This window comes from Zonotrichia leucophrys, unplaced genomic scaffold (assembly GCF_028769735.1).
Source record: "Zonotrichia leucophrys gambelii isolate GWCS_2022_RI unplaced genomic scaffold, RI_Zleu_2.0 Scaffold_250_76700, whole genome shotgun sequence".
Classification (NCBI taxonomy): domain Eukaryota; kingdom Metazoa; phylum Chordata; class Aves; order Passeriformes; family Passerellidae; genus Zonotrichia; species Zonotrichia leucophrys.
Genome location: NW_026992455.1, coordinates 37,022 through 60,250, shown reverse-complemented (window position 1 = coordinate 60,250; position 23,229 = coordinate 37,022). Strand labels below are relative to the sequence as shown.

Sequence of the window (23,229 nt, the reverse complement as noted above, 5' to 3'; positions counted from 1 at the left end):
GGAAAATGGTGGGAAATATGAGGGGAAATGTGAGGGGAAAATGGCGGAAAATGTGAGGGGAAAATGGAGGGAAATGTGAGGGGGAAATGGCGGAAAATTTGAGGGGGAAATGGTGGAAAATGTGAGGAGAAAAGGAAATATGAAGAAAATTGAGAGAAATTTGAGGGGAAAATGGTGAAAGTGAGGGGAAAATGGCGGAAAATGTGAGGGGAAAATGGAGGGAAATGTGAGGGGGAAATGGAGGGAAATGTGAGGGGTAAAGAAAGGGAAATGTGAGGGGGAAAAAAAGCAGGAAATGTGAGGGAAAAATGGAAGGAAATGTGAGGGGAAAGGTGAGGGAAAGCATGAGGGGAAAAGGGTGGGAAAATGAAGGGAAAAGAGCAGGGAATGTGAGGGGGAAAGGGTGAGAAAAGTGAGGGGTAAAAAGAAGGGAAAGGTGAGGGGGAAATGGTGGGAAATATGAGGGGGAAATTGTGAAAAATGTGAGTGGGAAATGGGAGGGGAAAATGGAGGGAAATGTGAGGGGAAAATGGTGGAAAATGTGAGGGGGAAATGGTGAAGAATGTGAGGAGAAAAGGAAATATGAAGAAAATTGAGAGAAATTTGAGGGGAAAATGGTGGAGAAAGTGAGGGGGAAAAAGGCGGGAAATGTGAGGGGGGAAAATGGCGGAAAATCTGAGGGAAAAATGGAGGGAAATGTGAGGAGAAAATGGAGGGAAATGTGAGGGGAAAATGTGAGGGGTAAAGAAAGGGAAATGTGAGGGGGAAAAAAAGCAGGAAATGTGAGGGGGAAATGGAGAGAAATTTGAGGCGAAAATGGTGGAGAACGTGAGGGGGAAATGGTGAAAAATGTGAGGAGAAAAGGAAATATGAAGTGAAAAATGGAGAGAAATTTGTGGGGAAAATGGTGGAAAAAGTGAGGGGGGAAAAGGCGGGAAATGTGAGGGGGGAAAATGGCGGAAAATCTTAGGGGAAAATGGAGGGAAATGTGAGGGGGAAATGGAGGGAAATGTGAGGGGTAAAAAAAGCAGGAAATTTGAGGGGGAAATGGCAAGAAATGTGAGGGGAAAATGGTGGGAAATATGAGGGGAAATGTGAGGGGGAAATGGAGGGAAATGTGAGGGGAAAATGGCGGAAAATTTGAGGGGGAAATGGTGAAGAATGTGAGGGGTAAAGGAAATATGAAGAAAATTGAGAGAAATTTGAGGGGAAAATGGTGGAGAAAGTGAGGGAAAATGGCGGGAAATGTGAGGGGGAAATGGAGGGAAATGTGAGGGGAAAAATAGCCAAAAACATGAGGGGGAAACGGTGAAAAATATGAGGTGGAAAAAAGTCAGAAATGTGAGGAGAATGAGGTGGGAAATGTGAGGGGTAAAGAAAGGGAAATGTGAGGGGTAAAAAAAGCAGAAAATGTGAGGGAAAAATGGAAGGAAATGTGAGGGGAAAGGTGAAGGAAAGCATGAGGGGAAAAGGGTGGAAAAATGAAGGGAAAAGAGCAGGGAATGTGAGGGGGAAAGGGCGAGAAAAGTGAGGGGTAAAAAGAAGGGAAAGGTGAGGGGGAAATGGGGGGAAATATGAGGGGGAAATGGGGGAAATGTGAGGGGAAAATTCAGGGAAATGTGAGGGGGAAATGGTGGAAAATGTGAGGGAGAAAATGGGGGAAAATGTGAGGGGGAAATGGTGAAGAATGTGAGGAGAAAAGGAAATATGAAGAAAATTGAGAGAAATTTGAGGGGAAAATGGTGGAGAAAGTGAGGGGGAAAAAGGTGGGAAATGTGAGGGGGGAAAATGGTGGAAACTCTGAGGGGAAAATGGAGGGAAATGTGAGGGGAAAATTTGAGGGGGAAATGGTGGAAAATTTGAGGGAAATGGTGAAAAATGTGAGAAAAGGAAATATGAAGAAAATTGAGAGAAATTTGAGGGGAAAATGGTGGAGAAAGTGAGGGGGAAAAAGGCGGGAAATGTGAGGGGGAAAATGGCGGCAAATGTGAGGGGAAAATGGAGGGAAATGTGAGGGGGGAAAAAAAGCAGGAAATGTGAGGGGGAAATGGTGGAAAATGTGAGGAGAAAAGGAAATATGAAGAAAATTGAGAGAAATTTGAGGGGAAAATGGTGAAAGTGAGGGGAAAATGGCGGAAAATTTGAGGGAAAAATGGAGGGAAATGTGAGGGGGAAATGGTGCAAAACGTGAGGGGAAAATGGAGGGAAATGTGAGGGGAAAAATAGCCAAAAACATGAGGGGGAAACGGTGAAAAATATGAGGTGGAAAAAAGCCAGAAATGTGAGGAGAATGAGGTGGGAAATGTGAGGGGAAAAGAAAGGGAAATGTGAGGGGGGAAAAAGCAAAAAATGTGAGATGAAAGTGGGTGGGGAAATGTGAGGAGAAAAGGAAATATGAAGGGAAAAATGGAGAGAAATTTATGGGGGAAAAAGGTGGGAAATGTGAGGTGGAAATGGAGGGAAAGGTGAAAAAAATGTGAAGGGAAAAGGTGGGGAAATGAAGGAAATTGGAGAAGGGATTTTTTTTAAAAATATCATTTTGAAATCCTTTCAAAATCCGCCCCCCCCCCCAAAATTCCCCCCTCCCCCAACCAATCAGAACCCCTTAAATCCCCCCAAAAATCCCTCCCAAAATTTCCCCCTCCCACAAAATCCCCCAAACAACCAGGACCCCCCCAAAAATCCTCCAAAATCCCCTCTCAGCCAATCAGGACCCCCCCAAAATCCCCCACAATCGATCAGGAACCCACAAAATCCACCCAAAATCCCCTCTCAGCCAATCAAGACCCCCCCAAAATCCCCTAAAAATCCCTTCCAAACCCCCCCAAACAACCAGGACCCCCCAAAATCCCCTCTCAGCCAATCAGAAACCCCCAAATTGCCCTCCCAACCAATCAGAAATCCCCCAGAATTCCCAAAATCCCCCCCCCAATCAGGACCCCCAAAATCCCCTCTCAGCCAATCAGGACCCCCAAAATCTCCTCTCGACCAATCAAGACCATCCAAAAATCACTTCCCAATCAATCAGAAACCCCCAAAATCCTCCCAAAATCCCCTCTCAGTCAATCAGGACCCCCAAAAATCCCTTCCCAATCAATCAGAAACCCCCAAAATCCCCTCTCAGCCAATCAGGACCCCCAAAATCCCCCCAAAATCTCCTCTCAGCCAATCAGGACCCCCAAAATCCCCTCTCAGCCAATCAGAAACCCCAAATTGCCCTCCCAACCAATCAGAAACCCCCCAGAATTCCCCAAAATCCCCCCCCAATCAGGACCCCCACAATCTCCTCTCGGCCAATCAGGACCCCCAAAATCCCCTCTCAGCCAATCAGGACCCCCAAAATCTCCTCTCGGCCAATCAAGACCATCCAAAAATCCCTTCCCAATCAATCAGAAACCCCCAAAATCCTCCCAAAATCCCCTCTCAGCCAATCAGGACCCCCAAAATCCTCCCAAAATCCCCTCTCAGCCAATCAGGAACCCCCAAAAATCCCTTCCCAATCAATCAGAAACCCCCAAAATCCCCCCAAAATCCCCTCTCAGCCAATCAGGACCATCCAAAAATCCCTTCCCAATCCATCAGAAACCCCCAAAATCCCCTCTCAGCCAATCAGGACCCCCAAATTCCCCTCCCAACCAATCAGAAACTCCCAAAATCCCCCCCCAGTCAGGACCCCAAAATCCCCTCTCAGCCAACCACGACCCCCAAAATCCCCTCTCAGCCAATCAGGACCCCCAAATTCCCCTCCCAACCAATCAGAAACACCCCAGAATTCCCCAAAATCCTTCCCAAAATTCCTCCCTTCCCCAAAATCCCCCCCAATCAGGACCCCCAAAATCCCTTCCCAATCAATCAGAAACCCCCAAAATCCCCTCTCGGCCAATCAGGACCCCCCAAAATCCCCCCAAACCCCCCCCCCCCGCAACCAACCAAGACCCCCCCCCCCCAAAATCTCCCCCTTTCTCACCCTCAGCCCCTCCCCCCCCTTTTCCCTTTTCCCTCCCCTCCCCCACCCCCTCCACCCCTCCCTCCCCTCCCCTCCCCCCCCCCCTCGCGGCCCCGCCCGGCTTAATCCGCGTCCCCCCCCACGCCCCAAATTAAAAAATTTTGGGGAGGGGCGTGGCAGGGAGCGGGGGGGGGGGGGGGGGAGGGGCGTGTCCCCCTTTGGGGACAGCGCGCGCGCGGGGACGGCGGCGGCGGCGGCGAGGGGACAGCGCGGGGACAGCGAGGGGACAGCGAGGGGACAACGGAGGCGACAGCGCAGGAAGGGAGCGGGGCGGCCCCACCCCCACCCGGCCCCCCCGAGGGGCGGAGCGAAGGTTTGGGGGGGGGGGAAGGGGGGGGAGGGGCGGGGGGAGGGGGTGGGGGTGGGGGAGGGGGGTGACCAGTACAGACCAGTTTGGCCCAGTCCCATTTCCCAGTATGGCCCCAGTTACCCGGTGTCACCCTGTCCCAGTTTGGCCCAGTTTGGCCCAGTCTCCCTGTCCCAGTTTGGCCCAGTCCCATTTCCCAGTTTGGCCCCAGTTCCCCGGTGTCACCCTGTCCCAGTTTGGCCCAGTTTGGCCCAGTCCCATTTCCCAGTATGGCCCCAGTTTGTCCCAGTCTCCCTGTCCCAGTTTGGCCCCATTTCCCTGTTTGACCCTGTCCCAGTTTGGCCCAGTTCCCCGGTGTCACCCTGGCCCAGTTTGGCCCAGTCTCCCTGTCCCAGTTTGGCCCCAGTTCCCCGGTGTCACCCTGTCCCAGTTTGTCCCAGTTTGGCCCAGTTTGACCCTGTCCCAGTTTGTCCCAGTTCCCCGGTGTCACCCTGTCCCAGTTTGGCCCAGTTTGACCCAGTCCCATTTCCCAGTATGGCCCCAGTTTGGCCCAGTTCCCCGGTGTCACCCCATCCCAGTTTATCCCAGTTTGACCCAGTCTCCCTGTCCCAGTTTGGCCCAGTCCCATTTCCCAGTTTGGCCCCAGTTTGGCCCCAGTTCCCCGGTGTCACCCCATCCCAGTCCCAGGGCCCCAGTATGGCCCAGTTCCCGGTGTCACCCCATCCCAGTTTGTCCCAGTTCCCAGTTTGACCCCATCCCAGTTTGTCCCAGTTTGACCCTGTCCCAGTTTGGCCCCAGTTCCCCGAGTCACCCTGTCCCAGTTTGGCCCCAGTTCCCCGACTCACCCTGTCCCAGTTTGGCCCAGTCCCATTTCCCAGTATGGTCCCAGTTTGGCCCAGTTCTCTGGTGTCACCCTGTCCCAGTTTGGCCCAGTTTGATCCCATCCCAGTTTGACCTTCTCCCAGTTTGTCCCAGTTCCCTAGTGTCACCTTGTCCCAGTTTGGCCCCATTTCCCAGTTTGACCCTGTCCCAGTTTGTCCCAGTTTGTCCCAGTTTGACCCCAGTTCCCTCAGTCACCCTGTCCCAGTTTGGCCCAGTCCCATTTCCCAGTATGGCCCAGTTCCCCGGTGTCACCCTGTCCCAGTTTGGCCCCAGTTCCCAGTTTGACCCCATCCCAGTTTGTCCCAGTTTGACCCCATCCCAGTTTGACCCTGTCCCAGTTTGGCCCCAGTTCCCCGAGTCACCCTGTCCCAGTTTGGCCCAGTCCCATTTCCCAGTATGGCCCCAGTTTGTCCCAGTTCCCTGGTGTCACCCCATCCCAGTCTGGCCCAGTTTGACCCAGTCCCATTTCCCCGGTTTGTCCCAGTTCCCTGGTGTCACCCCATCCCAGTCTGGCCCAGTTTGACCCAGTCACGGGGTCCCAGTTTGTCCCAGTCCTGGTGTCACCCCATCCCAGTTTGGCCCAGTTTGGCCCAGTGTCACCCTGTCCCAGTTTGGCCCCAGTTCCCAGTTTGATCCCATCCCAGTTTGGCCCAGTTTGGCCTGGTTTGGCCCCAGTTCCTCGGTGTTACCCCATCCCAGTTTGGCCCAGTTTGACCCAGTCCCATTTCCCAGTATGGCCCCAGTTTGTCCCAGTTCCCCGGTGTCACCCTGTCCCAGTTTGACCCAGTCCCAGTTTGGCCCAGTTTGGTCCAGTTTGACCCGATCCCAGTTTGCCCCAGTTCCCAGTTTGACCCAATCCCAGTTTGCCCCAGTTCCCGGTGTCACCCAGTCCCAGTTTGACCCAGTCCCTCCTCTCCCAGTTTGTCCCAGTTTGACCCAGTCCAGCGTCCTCCTCTCCCAGTTTGTTCCAGTTCATCCCAGTTCATCCCAGTTTTTCCCAGTCCCCACTTTCTCCCTCTCCCAGTTCATCCCAGTTCATCCCAGTTCATCCCAGTTATTCCCAGTTCATCCCAGTCCCCAATTTCCCCCTTTCCCAGTTTGTACCAGTTCATCCCAGTTGGTCCCAGTTTGTCCCAGTCCCCAGTTCCCCCCTTCCCAGTTCATCCCAGTTCATCCCAGTTCGTCCCAGTTATTCCCAGTTTTTCCCAGTCCCCGGTTTCTCCCTCTCCCAGTTCATCCCAGTTCATCCCAGTTTGTCCCAGTTTGTCCCAGTCCCTCCCTGGTTCCGGTTCCCACGGGAAAGGGGCGGGGCCAATTTCCGGTGGGCGGGGCCTGGACCCAAACTGGGAACTCAAACTGGGAACTGAACCCCAAACTGGGATCCCAAACTGGGAACCCAAACTGGGAACCCAACTCCAAACTGGGAACCCAAACTGGGAACTCCAGAGTTGAACTGGGACTCCAAACTGGGACCTGAACCCCAAACTGGGAACCCAAACTGGGAACTCCAACCCCAAACTGGGACCCCAAACTGGGACCGCAATCTCAAACTGGGAACCCAAACTGGGAACCCAAACTGGGATCTGAACCCCAAACTGGGAACCCAAAAACCAAACTGGGAACTCAAACTGAGAACCCAAATCCAAACTGGGAACCCAAACTGGGACCCCAAACTGGGAACTCCAGCCCCAAACTGGGATCCCAAACTGGGACCTGAACCCCAAACTGGGAACCCAAACTGGGACCCCAACCCCAAACTGGGAACCCAAAAACCAAACTGGGAACCCAAACTGGGAACCCAAACTGGGACCTGAGCCCCAAACTGGGAACCCAAAAACCAAACTGGGAACTCCAGCCCCAAACTGGGACCTGAACTGGGAACTCAAACTGGGAACTGAACCTCAAACTGGGAACCCAAACTGGGAACCCAACCCCGAACTGGGAACCCCAAAGTGGAGCCCAAACTGGGAACCCAAACTGGGAACCCAAACTGGGACCTAAACTGGGAACTCAAACTCCAAACTGGGAACTCAAACTGGGAACCCAACTCCAAACTGGGAACCCAAACTGGGAACCCAACCCTGAACTGGGACCTGAACTGGGAACTCAAACTGGGAACTGAACCTCAAACTGGGAACCCAAACTGGGAACCCAACCCCGAACTGGGAACCCAAACTGGGAACCCAGCCCCAAACTGGGAACCCAAAAACCAAACTGGGAACTCCAGCCCCAAACTGGGACTGCAATCCCAAACTGGGAACCCAAACTGGGAACTCCAGCCCCAAACTGGGACCTGAACTGGGAACCCAAACTGGGAACTGAACCCCAAACTGGGAACCCAAAAACCAAACTGGGAACCCAATCCCAAACTGGGAACCCAAACTGGGACCTAAACTGGGAACTCAAACTGGGAACTGAACCTCAAACTGGGAGCCCAAACTGGGAATCCAACCCAAAGTGAGACCCAAACTGGAACTCCAGCCTCAAACAGGGACCCCAAACTGGGACCTAAACTGGAACCCAAACTGGGACCCCAAACTGGGAACCCAAACTGGGAACCCAATCCCAAACTGGGACCCCAAACTGGGAACTCCAGCCCCAAACTGGGACCCCAAACTGGGACCTGAACCTCAAACTGGGAACCCAAACTGGGAACCCAATCCCAAACTGGGAACTCCAGCCCCAAACTGGGAACCCAAACTGGGCCCCGCCCCTTTTCTAAGCCCCGCCCCTTGCCGAGGCCCCGCCCCTTTCCCATCGGCCCCCGCGGGGTCTCCGGAGGTCACCGAGCCCCGGGCCGGGCTGGGGGCGGGGCGGGGCGGCGCCCGCTAATTAGGGCCGCTAATTAAGGCCAATTAACGCCCTCGTTAATGAGCGCCAACGGGTTGGGCCCGATGACGTCACCGTTGCGAAAGGGCCCCGGGGGGGGGGGAGGGGAAAACCTGAAATGATCCCAAAATGGCCAAAAATGCCCTAAAATTGTCCCAAAAATCCCAAAAAATGCCTCAAAATCCCCTAAATGACCCCAAAATATCCAAAATTACCCCCAAATTACAAAAAAATTACACGAAAATGCCTAAAATGACCCCAAATTACCCCAAAACGCCTTAAAATTATTCGAAATGACCCCAAAATACCCAAAATGATCCCAAAATGACCAAAAATTCCCCCCAAATGTCCCCAAAATACCCTAAAATGATCCCAAAATCCCTAAATTAAATTAATTATTTAAATATATAGAAATTTAAATAATATATTAAATACATTATATATATATTATATAAAAATATATTAAAGATATTTAAATATATTAAATATATTTAAATATATATTTATAGGTTTATATTAATATATATTTATATTTTTCTATATAATTATTTAAATATATAAAAATATAAAATATATAAATACATAAATATATAAATATTATACAAATTTATGACCCCAAAAATCATCCAAATCCCCCAAAATCACCCCAAATCTCCCCCAAACTCCCCAAAAATCGCCCCAAATTCCCCAAAAATGATCCCAAACCGCCCCAAAAATGACCCAAAACTCCTGAAAATTGACCCCAAAAAAGACCCCAAATCCCCCCCAAAGTGATCCCAAACCCCCCGAAATTTCCCAAAACACCAAAACATTTTCCCAAAATCCCTGAAAATCCCCGAAAATGGCGGAAAAATCCCCAAAATTCCCGGAATTGACCCCAAATTTTTGGCTCCGCCCCCTCCAGCGGCGATGACGTGGCGCCCCCTGCTGGTGCTGCTGGTGGTGACAGGTGAGGGGGACAGGGGGGACAATGGGGGGGATTGGGGACATGGGGACAATGAGAACATTGGGGGGACAAATGGGACAATGGGACAATGGGATATTGGGTGACAATGGGGGGACATTGGGGGGAATGGGGGGGATTGGGGACATTGGGGACAGTGGGGACATTGGGGACATGGGGACAATGGAGACATGGGGACATTGGGGGTTGGGACATTGGGGACAGTGGGGACATGGGGACAGTGGGGGATTGGGGGACATTGGGGACAATGGGGGGATTGGGGGACATTGGGGACATGTGGGGACACTGGGGGGATTGGGGACAATGGGGGCATTGGGGACATTGGGGACATTGGGGGACATTGGGGACATTGGGGGATATTGGGGATATTGGGGACACTTGGGGACAATTGGGGGACATGGGGGGAATTGGGGGACATTGGGGGATTGGGGACAGTGGGGACATTGGGGGGATTGGGGACATTGGGGACACTGAGGGGACATTGGGGACAATGGGGACATGGGGGGATTGGGGACATTGGGGACAGTGGGGGGGATTGGGGACATTGGGGGGACATGGGGGACATTGGGACATGGGGGGACATTGGGGACACTGGGACATTGGGGGAATTGGGGACATTGGGGACATTGGGGACATGGGGACAGGGGGACATTGGGGGACATTGGGGGACAATGGGGACATTGGGGACATTGGGGGGGACATTGGGGGGGATTTGGGACATTGGGGACACTGGGGACATTGGGGACATGGGGAACATGGGGGGAATTGGGGACAATGGGGACAATGGGGACACTGAGAAGTGGGACATTGGGGGGATTGGGACATTGGGGGAATTGGGGGACATTGGGGGACATTGGGACATGGGGACATTGGGGGAATTGGGGGGGATTGGGGACATTGGGAAAAATGGGGACATGTGGGGATTAGGGACATTGGGACATAGTGACATGGGGACATTGGGACAATGGGACAGTGTGGGACAATGGGACAAGTGACAATGGACAGGTGACAATGGACAGGTGAGGGACAGGTGACAATGGGACAAGTGACAGTGGGGACAGGTGACAATGGACAGGTGACAATGGACAGGTGACTGGGTACAAAGGGGACAATGGGGACAGGTGAGGGACAATGTGACAGATGGACAGGTGACAATGGACAGGTGAGGGACAGGTGTCAATGGACAGGTGTGGGACAGGTGACAATGGGGACAGGTGAGGGGTGGCACACAGGTGACAGGTGACACTGACAGGTGACATTCACTGGTGTCAGTTCCGTGTCCCCACAGTGACACAGGTGACACTGACAGTGTCCATGTCTCTGTTCCATTCCCCACATGGCCAGGTGACACAGGTGACACTGACAGATGATGCTCCAGTGTCCATGTCCCCACATGCACAGGTGACAGGTGTGCACAGGTGACAATCGCATCGTGGTGGCCACTCTGATGTCCCCACTCACAGCCCTGGCAGGTGACCAGGTGACACTGACAGGTGACACTGACAGGTGTCCTGTCCTACAGTGACCAGTGTCACAGGTGACAGGTGGCAGGGTGACACTGACGGATGTCTCATGATGTCCCCACAGTGGCACAGGTGACACTGACAGGTGACACTGACAGGTGACACAGGTGACACTGACAGGTCTCTCATTGATGTCCCCACAGTGACACAGGTGACAGTGACAGGTGACACTGACAGATGATGCTCACAGGTGTCCATTGTCCCCACAGTGTCACAGGTGTCACAGGTGACACTGCAGATGAACTACAGGTGTCCATTGTCCCCACAGTGACACAGGTGACACAGGTGACACAGTGACACAGGTGACACTGACAGGTGTCTGTTCCATGTCCCCACAGTGACACAGGTGACACAGGTGACAGGTGACAATCACATCGTGGGTGGCCACGCCTGTGTCCCGCACTCGCAGCCCTGGCAGGTGACACAGGTGACACAGGTGACACTGACAGGTGACACAGGTGACACTGACAGGTGTCCATGTCTCTGTTCCATGTCCCCACAGTGTCACAGGTGTCCCAGGTGACAGGTGACAATCGCATTGTCGGTGGCCACGCCTGTGTCCCCCATTCCCAGCCCTGGCAGGTGACACAGGTGACACTGACAGGTGACACAGGTGACACTGACAGGTGTCCATGTCCCCACAGTGTCACAATCACATTGTGGGTGGCCACGCCTGTGTCCCGCACTCGCAGCCCTGGCAGGTGACACAGGTGACACTGACAGGTGACACAGTGACACAGGTGACACTGACAGGTGTCCATTGTCCCCACAGTGTCACAGGTGACACAGGTGACACTGACAGGTGACACTGACAGGTGTCTGTTCCATGTCCCCACAGTGTCACAGGTGACACAGGTGACAGGTGACAATCGCATCGTGGGTGGCCACGCCTGTGTCCCGCACTCGCAGCCCTGGCAGGTGACACAGGTGACACTGACAGGTGACACTGACAGGTGACACTGACAGATGATGCTCACAGTGTCCATGTCCCCACAGTCTCACAGGTGTCACAGGTGACAGTGTGACAATCGCATTGTCGGTGGCCACGCCTGTGTCCCCCATTCCCAGCCCTGGCAGGTGACACAGGTGACACTGACAGGTGACACTGACAGGTGACACTGACAGGTGACACTGACAGGGCTCTCATTGATGTCCCCACAGTGGCACAGGTGACAGGTGTCACAGGTGACAATCGCATCGTGGGTGGCCACGCCTGTGTCCCCCATTCCCAGCCCTGGCAGGTGACACAGGTGACACTGACAGGTGACACTGACAGGTGTCCATGTCTCTCATTGATGTCCCCACAGTGACACAGGTGACAGGTGTCACAGGTGACAATCGCATCGTGGGTGGCCACGCCTGTGTCCCCCATTCCCAGCCCTGGCAGGTGACACAGGTGACACTGACAGGTGTCTCATTGATGTCCCCACAGTGTCCCAGGTGACAGGTGACAATCGCATCGTGGGCGGCCACGCCTGTGTCCCCCATTCCCAGCCCTGGCAGGTGGCCGTGCTGGACATGTACAAGCTCTACTGCGGGGGAGTCCTGGTGGCACCGAGATGGGTGGTGACGGCGGCGCATTGTACCACACCTGGGTAAGGGACACCTGGAGATGTTCCTCAGATGTTCCTCAGATGTTCCTCAGATGTTCCTCAGGTGTTCCTCACCCATCCCGTCCCCTCCATGCATTCCCCATGTTCCTGAGATGTTCCTGAGATGTTTTCTGAGATGTTCCTCAGATGTTCCTCAGATGTTCCTCACCCATCCTGTCCCTTCTACGTATTCCTCAGATGTTCCTCAATGTCCCTCAGATGTTCCTTGGATGTTCCTCAGGCCTTCCTCAATGTCCCTGAGATGTTCTTGAGATGTCCCTGAGATGTTCCTCACCCATCCTGTCCCCTCCACGTATTCCCCATGTCCCTGAGATGTTCCTCAGATGTTCCTCAATGTCCCTGAGATGTTCCTCAGATGTTCCTCACCCATCCATCCCCTCCATGTATTCCCCGTGTCCCTGAGATGTTCCCCAGATGTTCCTCAGATGTCCCTGAGATGTTCCTCACCCATCCTGTCCCCTCCATGTATTCCCCATGTTCCTGAGGTTTTCCTCAATGTCCTTGAGATGTCCCTGAGATGTTCCTCAGGTGTTCCTCACCCATCCCATCCCCTCCATGTATTCCCTATGTCCCTGAGATGTTCCTGAGAAGTTCCTGAGATGTTCCTCAGATGTTCCTCAGGTGTTCCTCACCCATCCCATCTCCTCCATGTATTCCCTGTGTCCCTGAGATGTTCCCCAGATGTTCCCCAGATGTTCCTCAGATGTTCCTCACCCATCCCGTCCCCTCCATGTATTCCCCATGTTCCTCAGATGTTCCTCAGATGTTCCTCAGGTGTCCCTCCCCCGTGGTGTCCCCGCAGGGTGACCACGGTGTCCCTGGGCAAGCACCGCCTGTACGCGCGCGAGGCGGGCGAGCAGCGCCGCATGGTGGCGCGCATGGTGGCCCACCCGGGCTACGACCCGTCCACCAAGGACAACGACATCATGCTCCTCAAGCTGCTCTCCCCGGCCGCCATCTCCGAGCGCGTCCGGCCCATCCCGGTGGCCTCGTGCCTGCCCCGGCCCGGGACCACCTGCGTCACCTCGGGATGGGGGGCCACCACCTCGCCTGAAGGTACCTGGGCATGGACATGGGGGCATCTGGGGGGGGTTTGGGGCTCCTGGTGGGGATGGGACAGGGTTCAGGTGGCATCTAGGGGGGGTTTGGGGTTCCTGGTGGGCATCTCGAGGTCATTTGGATCTCCTTGTGGTCACCTTGTGGAGATGGGACATGGTTCTGGGGGTACCAGGTGGTATCTGGGGGGTTTGGGGCTCCTGGTGGTCATTTGGATCTCCTTGTGGTCATCTCATGGAGATGGGACACGGCCCAGGTGGCATCTGGGGGGGCTTTGGGGCTCCTGGTGGAGATGGGACATGGTTCAGGTGGCATCTGGAGGGGGTTTGGGGTTCCTCATAGGCACCTTGTGGTCATCTTGTGGTCACTTGGGTCTTCTCATGGTCATCTCATGGAGATGGGACATGGTTCAGGTGGCATCTGGAGGGGGTTTGGGGTTCCTGGTGGTCATCTTGTGGTCATTTGGATCTCTTTGTGGTCATCTGGTGGAGATGGGACATGGTTCAGGTGGCATCTAGGGGGGGTTTGGGGCTCCTCATGGTCATCTCATGGAGATGGGACACAGCCCAGGTGGCATCAGCAGGGGGTTTGGGGCTCCTGGTGGGATTGGGACATGGTTCAGGTGGCATCTGGGGGTGGTTTGGGGCTCCTGGTGGGCATCTCGAGGTCATTTGGATCTCCTTGTGGTCACCTTGTGGAGATGGGACACGGCCCAGGTGGCATCTGGAGGGGGTTTGGGGCACCTTGTGGTCATTTGGGGCTCCTTGTGGTCATCTCATGGGCACCTTGTGGTCACCTCGTGGTCATTTGGATCTCCTCGTGGTCACCTCATGGAGATGGGACATGGTTCAGGTGGCATCTGGAGGGGGTTTGGGCTCCTGGTGGTCATCTTGTGGTCATTTGGGTGTTCTTGTGGTCATCTCGTGGTCACCTGGGTCCTCTACTGGTCACTCTGGTGGTCACCCTCGTGGTCACTCTGGTGGTCGCTTTGGACCTCTGGTGGTCACTCAGTGGTCACTCAGTGATGGTCACTCAGTGGTCACTCAGTGGTCACTCAGTGGTCAATCAAGGTCACTCAGTGATGGTCACTCAGTGGTCACTCAGGGTCACTCAGGGTCACTCAGTGATGGTCACTCAGTGGTCACTCAGGGTCACTCAGTGATGGTCACTCAGTGATGGTCACTCAGTGGTCACTCAGTGGTCACTCAGTGGTCACTCAGTGGTCACTCTGTCCGCAGTGACGTACCCGAAGTTCTCCAGTGTGTCAATGTCACCTGTTCTCAGTGATGGTCACTGTGATGATTCCCGTGATGGTCACTGTGATGGTCACTGCAGTGATTCCCCTGGTGGTCACTGTGATGGTCACTCAGTGATGGTCACTGTGATGGTCACTGCAGTGATTCCCTGGTGGTCACTGTTTGATGGTCACTCAGTGGTCACTCAGTGGTCACTCAGCGGTCACTCTGTCCGCAGTGACGTACCCGGAAGTTCTCCAGTGTGTCAATGTCACGCTGTTCTCTGTGATGGTCACTGTGATGGTCACTGCAGTGATTCCCCTGGTGGTCACTGTGATGGTCACTCAGTGGTCACTGTGATGGTCACTCAGTGGTCACTCAGTGGTCACTCTGTCCGCAGTGATGTACCCGGAAGTTCTCCAGTGCGTCAATGTCACGCTGTTCTCAGTGATGGTCACTGTGATGGTCACTATGATGGTCACTGTGATGGTCAGTGTGATGGTCACTCAGTGATGGTCACTCCCTGGTCACTCACCGGTCACTCTGTCCGCAGTGACTACCGAAGTTCTCCAGTGCGTCAATGTCACGCTGTTCTCAGTGATGGTCACTGTGATGGTCACTGTGATGATCCCCATGTGTGATGTCACTCAGTGATGGTCACTCATTGGTCACTCTGTGTCCCTCAGTGACCTACCCGAGGTTCTCCAGTGTGTCAATGTCACGCTGTTCTCAGTGATGGTCACTCAGTGATGGTCACTCAGTGGTCACTCAGTGGTCACTCAGTGGTCACTCTGTCCGCAGTGACGTACCCGGAAGTGCTGCAGTGTGTCAATGTCACGCTGTTCTCAGTGATGGTCACTGTGATGGTCACTGCAGTGATTCCCCTGGTGATCCCCATGATGGTCACTGTGATGGTCACTGTGATGGTCACTCAGGGTCACTCAGTCATGGTCACTCAGTGGTCACTCAGTGGTCACTCTGTGTCCCTCAGTGACGTACCCCGAGGTTCTCCAGTGTGTCAATGTCACGCTGTTCTCTGTGATGGTCACTGTGATGATTCCCATGATGATCATTATGATGGTCACTGTGATGGTCACTCAGTGATGGTCACTCAGTGATGGTCACTCAGTGGTCACTCAGTGGTCACTCTGTCCGCAGTGACCTACCCGGAAGTTCTGCAGTGTGTCAATGTCACGCTGTTCTAGTGATGATCCCATGATGGTCACTCAGTGATGGTCACTCATTGGTCACTCAGTGATCAGTGTGATCAGGCTGATCAGTGGTCACTCAGCGGTCACTCAGTGGTCACTCAGTGGTCACTCAGTGGTCACTCTGTCCACAGTGACGTACCCGGAAGTTCTCCAGTGTGTCAATGTCACGCTGTTCTCTGTGATGGTCACTGCAGTGATTCCCTGGTGATCCCATGATGGTCACTGTGATGGTCACTGTGATGGTCACTCAGTGGTCACTCATTGGTCACTCAGTGGTCACTCTGTGTCCCTCAGTGACGTACCCGGAAGTTCTCCAGTGCGTCAATGTCACGCTGTTCTCAGGATGGTCACTGAGGTGATCTCCATGATGGTCAGTGTGATGGTCAGTGTGATGGTCACTCAGTGGTCACTGTGGTCACTCAGTGGTCACTCTGTCCGCAGTGACGTACCCGGAAGTGCTGCAGTGTGTCAATGTCACGCTGTTCTCTGTGATGGTCACTGTGATGATCCCCATGACGGTCACTGCAGTGATTCCCCTGGTGGTCACTGTTTGATGGTCACTCAGTGGTCACTCAGTGGTCACTCAGTGGTCACTCAGCGGTCACTCTGTGTCCCTCAGTGACGTACCCGGAAGTTCTGCAGTGTGTCAATGTCACGCTGTTCTCAGTGATGGTCACTGTGATGATTCCCATGATGGTCACTCAGTGATGGTCACTGTGATGATCCCCATGGTGGTCACTCATTGGTCACTCAGTGGTCACTCAGTGGTCACTCAGTGGTCACTCTGTGTCCCTCAGTGACGTACCCGGAAGTTCTGCAGTGTGTCAATGTCACGCTGTTCTCTCCGGCCGACTGTCGCCGTTTCTACCCCGGCTCCATCACCGACAACATGATCTGTGCCGGACACGTGCAGGGCGGGCAGGACTCGTGCCAGGTAACCGGGGACACCTGGGGACACCTGGGGACACCTGGGGACACCTGGGGACACCTAAAACACACCTGGGGACAGCTGGGGACACCTGGGGACAGGTGGGGACAGATGGGGACACCTGCAGGGCGGGCAGGACTTGTGCCAGGTAACCCTGGGGACACCTGGGGACAGCTGGGACACACCTGGGGACACCTGCGGGGCGGGCAGGACTCGTGCCAGGTAACCCTGGGGACACCTGGGGACACCTGGGGACATTGAAATACACCTGGGGACACACCTGGGGACACCTGGGGACATCTCTGATACACCTGGGGACACCTGGGGACATTGAAACACACCTGGGGACACCTGCGGGGGGGGCAGGACTCGTGCCAGGTAACCCTGGGGACACCTGGGGACACCTGGGGACAGATGGGGACAGCTGGGGACACCTGGGGACACCTAAAACACACCTGGGGACACCTGGGGACAGCTGGGGACAGCTGGGGACACCTAAAACACATCTGGGGACACCTGGGGACATTGAAATACACCTGGGGACACACCTGGGGACAGCTGCGGGGGGGACAGGACTCGTGCCAGGTAACCCTGGGGACACACCTGGGGACACCTAAAACACACCTGGGGACACCTGGGGACACACCTGGGGACATCTGGGGACATTGAAATACACCTGGGGACACCTGGGGACACCTGGGACACCTGGGGACACCTGGGGATATCTGGGGACACACCTGGGGACAGCTGAGACACCTTGGACACACCTGGGGACACCTGGGGGTGCCTGGGAGGGGTCAGAGGTGCAGGAGAACCTGGGTTTGGGCTCACCCAACCCAACGAGGTCACTCAACCCAATGAGGTCCCACCAAATGTCCCCACCAAACCCAATGAGATCCATCACGGGGTCACCAAACCCAGTGAGATCCTCTATGAGGTCACCAAACCCAGTGAGATCCATCACGGGGTCACCAAACCCAGTGAGATCCATCACGGGGTCACCAAACCCAGTGAGATCCATCAAGGGGTCACCAAACCCAACGAGGTCCATAAAAGGCTCACCCAACCCAATGAGGTCCACCAAGAGTTTGACCAACCCAATGGGATCCACCAAGGGTTTGACCAATCTGTGGAGTGACCGAACCCAGTGAGATCCACCAAGGTCCCACCAAACCCAATGAGATCCACCAAGGGTTTGGCCAATTCAAAGGGTCACCAAACCCTATGAGATCCATCATGGGGTCACCCAACCCAATGGGGTCCATAAAAGGCTCACCCAACCCAACGAGGTCCACCAAGAGGTCACCAAACCCAATGAGATCCATCAAGGGGTCACCAAACCCAATGAGATCCATCAAGGTCCCACCAAACCCAATGAGATCCATCAAGGGCTCACCCAACCCAACAAGTTCACCCAACCCAACGAGGTTCACCAAGGGTTTGACCAACCCAAGGGCATCTACCAAGGGTTTGGCCAACCCAAGGTCCCACCAAACCCAATGAGGTCCACCAAGGGATCACCAAACCCAATGAGATCCACCAAGAGTTTGACCAATCCAAAGGGTCACCAAACCCAGTGAGATCCATCATGGGGTCACCAAACCCAATGGGGTCCACCAAGGGTTTGGCCAACCCAAGGTCCCACCAAACCCAATGAGGTCCACCAAGATCCCACCCAACCCAACAAGTTCACCCAACCCAATGAGGTCCACCAAGGGTTTGACCAACCCAATGGCATCCACCAAGGGTTTGGACAACCCAAGGTCCCACCAAACCCAATGAGGTCCACCAAGAGTTTGACCAATCCATGGGGTCACCAAACCCAATGAGATCCATCAAGGGATCACCCAACCCAATGAGGTCCATCAAGGGGTCACCAAACCCAACGGGGTCCCACCAAGGGTTTGGCCAACCCAAGGTCCCACCAAACCCAACGAGGTCCACCAAGAGGTCACCAAACCCAATGAGATCCATCAAGGGGTCACCAAACCCAATGAGATCCATCAAGAGGTCACCAAACCCAGTGAGATCCATCATGGGGTCACCAAACCCAACGGGGTCCACCAAGGTCCCTCCGAGCGTGGTCTCCTGGTGGTGACCCGGCCCCGTTGTCCCCCCAGGGTGACTCCGGCGGGCCCCTGGTGTGCGAGGGCACCTTGCAAGGGGTCACCAAACCCAACGAGATCCACCAAGAGGTCACCAAACCCAATGAGATCCACCAAGGGGTCACCAAACCCAATGAGATCCACCAAGAGGTCACCAAACCCAATGAGGTCCATCAAGGTCCCACCAAACCCAATGAGATCCATCAAGGGCTCACCCAACCCAACAAGTTCACCCAAACCCAACGAGGTCCACCAAGAGTTTGGCCAATCCAAGGTCCCACCAAACCCAAAGAGATCCACCAAGGGGTCATCCAACCCAATGAGGTCCACCAAGGGTTTGGCCAACCCATGGGGTCACCAAACCCAATGAGATCCATCAAGGGATCACCCAACCCAATGAGGTTCACCAAGGGTTTGACCAACCCAATGGCATCCACCAAGGGTTTGGCCAACCCGAGGTCCCACCAAACCCAATGAGGTCCACCAACAGTTTGACCAACCCAATGGCATCCACCAAGGGTTTGGCCAACCCAAGTTCACCCAACCCAATGAGATCCACCAAGGTCCCACCAAACCCAATGAGGTCCACCAAGGGATCACCAAACCCAACGGGTCCATCAAGGGGTCACCAAACCCAATGAGATCCATCAAGGGGTCACCAAACCCAATGGGGTCCCACCAAGGGTTTGGCCAACCCAAGGTCCCACCAAACCCAGTGAGATCCATCATGAGGTCACCAAACCCAGTGAGATCCACCAAGAGGTCACGAAACCCAACGAGGTCCATCCAGGGGTCACCAAACCTAGCAAGGTCCACCAAGGTCCCTCCGAGCGTGGTCTCCTGGTGGTGACCCGGCCCCGTTGTCCCCCCAGGGTGACTCCGGCGGGCCCCTGGTGTGCGAGGGCACCTTGCAAGGGGTCACCAAACCCAATGAGATCCATCAAGGTCCCACCAAACCCAGTGAGATCCACCAAGGGGTCACCAAACCCAATGGGGTCCCACCAAGGGTTTGGCCAACCCAAGGTCCCACCAAACCCAACGAGATCCACCAAGAGGTCACCAAACCCAGTGAGGTCCATCACGGGGTCACCAAACCCAACAAGTTCACCAACCCAACGAGATCCGCCAAGGGTTTGACCAACCCAATGGGATCTACCAAGGGTTTGGCCAAACCAAGGTCCCACCAAAACCAACGAGGTCCACCAAGGTCCCCACCAAACCCAATGGGGTCCACCAAGAGTTTGACCAATCCAAAGGGTCACCAAACCCTATGAGATCCATCAAGGTCCCACCAAACCCAATGAGATCCATCAAGGGGTCACCAAACCCAACGAGGTCCACCAAGGTCCCACCCAACCCAACAAGTTCACCCAAACCCAATGAGATCCACCAAGGGTTTGGCCAACTCAAGGTCCCACCCAACCCATGAGGTCCACCAAGAGTTTGACCAACCCAATGAGATCCACCAAGGGTTTGGCCAATCCGAGGTCCCACCAAACCCAATGAGGTCCACCAAGGGTTTGGCCAACCCAAGGTCCCACCAAACCCAACGAGATCCACCAAGGGGTCACCAAACCCAACGGGGTCCATCCAGGTCCCTCCGAGCGTGGTCTCCTGGTGGTGACCCGGCCCCGTTGTCCCCCCAGGGTGACTCCGGCGGGCCCCTGGTGTGCGAGGGCACCTTGCAGGGCATCGTCTCGTGGGGCATGGAGCGCTGCGGGCAACCACGGCGCCCGGGGGTCTACACCAAGGTGTGCCGCTACGCCCGCTGGATCCAGGACACCATGGAGGACACCTGAGGGCATCTCCGGGCTTCCTGGGGTGGCACCTGGGGGAGAACCTGGGGTGGCACCTGGGAGAACCTGGGGTGGCACCTGGGGAAACCTGGGGGAGAACCTGAGGTGGCATCTCAGAGGTTCCTGGGTGGCATCTCAGAGGGTCCCTGAGGTGGCATCTCAGAGGGTCCCTGGGGTGGCACCTGGGGTGGCATCTGAGGTGGCATCTCAGAGGGTTCCTGGGGTGGCATCTCCCAGGGTTCCTGGGGTGGCATCTCCCAGGGTTCCTGGGTGGCACCTGGGGGAGAACCTGGGGTGGCACCTGAGGTGGCATCTGGGGTGGCATCGCAGAGGGTTCCTGGGGTGGCACCTAAGGGAGAACCTGGGGTGGCACCTGGGGTGCACCTGAGGGACAACCTGGGGTGGCACCTGGGGTGGCACCTAAGGGAGAACCTGGGGTGGCATCTCAGAGGGTTCCTGGGGTGGCATCTCCGAGGGTTCCTGAGGTGGCACCTGAGGGAGAACCTGAGGTGCCATCTCAGAGGCTTCCTGGGGTGGCACCTGGGGTGGCATCTCCCGGCCTTCCTGGGGTGGCACCTGAGGGACAACCTGAGGGAAAACCTGAGGTGGCATCTCAGAGGGTTCCTGAGGTGGCACCTGGGGGAGAACCTGAGGTGGCATCTCAGAGGGTTCCTGAGGTGGCACCTGAGGGACAACCTGAGGTGGCATCTCCGAGGGTTCCTGGGGTGGCACCTGGGGTGGCATCTCAGAGGGTTCCTGGGGTGGCACCTGGGGAGAACCTGAGGTGGCATCTCAGAGGGTTCCTGGGGTGGCATCTCCCAGGGTTCCTGGGGTGGCATCTGAGGTGGCATCTCGAGATTCCTGAGGTGGCACTAGGATCACCTGAGTCATCTCCCAGGGTTCCTGGGGTGGCATCTCAGAGGGTTCCTGGGGTGGCACCTGGGGAGAACCTGAGGTGGCATCTCAGAGGGTTCCTGGGTGGCACCTGGGGGAACCTGGGTGGCATCTCAGGGATCCTGGGTGGCACCTGGGGTGGCATCTCAAGGCTCTGGGGTGGCACTCCAGATCTGAGGTGGCACCTGGGGCACAACCTGAGGTGGCATCTCCCAGGGTTCCTGGGGTGGCACCTGGGGGAGAACCTGAGGGGGCATCTCAGAGGGTTCCTGGGGTGGCACCTGAGGGAGAACCTGGGGTGGCATCTGGGGTGGCATCTCCCAGGGTTCCTGGGGTGGCACCTGGGGTGGCATCTCCCAGGGTTCCTGGGGTGGCACCTGGAGCGGCATCTGAGGTGGCATCTCCGAGGGTTCCTGGGGTGGCACCTGAGGAAGAACCTGAGGTGGCATCTCAGAGGGTTCTGAGGTGGCACCTGAGGAAGAACCAGATGGTGGCATCTCCAGGGTTCCTGGGGTGGCACCTGGGGGAGAATCTGAGGTGGCATCTCCGAGGGTTCCTGGGGTGGCACCTGAGGAAGAACCTGGGGTGGATCCAGGAGACCATGGAGGGCACCTGAGGTGGCATCTGGGGTGGCATCTGAGGGGACACCCAGGGGACATTAAAGCTGTGCCAGGGGACTCCGGGCTCCGCGTGCTTTCTTCTGCTCCAAAATTGGGGATTTTGGGGAGATTCCGAAGGAATTTTGGGGAGAATTTATTGGAATTTTGCGGGGAATTTATTGGGATTTTGGGGGAATTTATTGGGATTTTGGGGAGAATTTATTGGGATTTTGGGGAGAATTTATTGGAATTTTGGGGTGAATTTATTGGAATTTTGGGGAGAATTTATTGGAATTTTGGGGAGATTCCAAAGGAATTTTGGGGGGAATTTATTGGGATTTTGGGGAGAATTTATTGGGATTTTGGGGTGAATTTATTGGGATTTTGGGGTGAATTTATTGGAATTTTGGGGGGAATTTATTGGGATTTTGGGGGGAATTTATTGGGATTTTGGGGAGAATTTATTGGAATTTTGGGGGGAATTTATTGGAATTTTGGGGGGAATTTATTGGATTTTGGGGAAATTCCAATGGATTTTGGGGAGAATTTATTGGAATTTTGGGGAGATTCTGAAGGAATTTTGGGGGGAATTTATTGGAATTTTGGAGATTCTGAAGGAATTTTGGGGGAATTTATTGGAATTTTGGGGGGAATTTATTGGGATTTTGGGGAGATTCCGAAGGAATTTTGGGGAGAATTTATTGGAATTTTGGGGGAATTTATTGGGATTTTGGGGAGAATTTATTGGAATTTTTGGGGAGAATTTATTGGAATTTTGGGGTGAATTTATTGGGATATTGGGGGGAATTTATTGGAATTTTGGGGAGAATTTATTGGAATTTTGGGGGAATTTATTGGGATTTTGGGGGAATTCCATGGATTTGGGGGAATTTATGGGATTTTGGGGGAATTTATGGGATTTTTTGGGGAATTTATGGATTTGGGAATTATTGAATTTTGGGTGAATTTATTGGATTTGGGGAGAATTTATTGGATTTTGGGGAATTTATTGGATTTTGGGAGATTCCAAGAATTTGGGTGAATTTGATTGGAATTTTGGGTGAATTTTTGGAATTTTGGGGAGATTCCAAGGAATTTTGGGGGGAATTTATTGGAATTTTGGGGAGAATTTATTGGAATTTTGGGAGAATTTATTGGAGGGAATTTGGGGAAATTTTGGGGGGATTTTGGAGGAATTTCGAGCAAATTTTGGGGGGAATTTGAGGCGATTTTGAGAAAATTCCGAGGGAATTTTGGGCAGAATTTTGGGGAATTTGTGGA

At 54.4% G+C, this 23,229-nt stretch overlaps 1 protein-coding gene across 1 annotated transcript; it reads left to right on the top strand.

The window, feature by feature from the left end:
- Window positions 1-10,099: 10,099 nt before the first annotated feature.
- Window positions 10,100-20,479, top strand: LOC135441347 (kallikrein-14-like). Its single transcript, XM_064700893.1, has 8 exons — window positions 10,100-10,109; window positions 10,850-10,960; window positions 11,350-11,451; window positions 11,819-11,907; window positions 11,952-12,106; window positions 12,927-13,180; window positions 16,424-16,560; window positions 20,306-20,479. Exons 1-8 carry the CDS (start codon window positions 10,100-10,102, stop codon window positions 20,456-20,458), a joined length of 1,011 nt encoding a protein of 336 aa, XP_064556963.1. The 3' UTR covers window positions 20,459-20,479.
- Window positions 20,480-23,229: the final 2,750 nt, after the last annotated feature.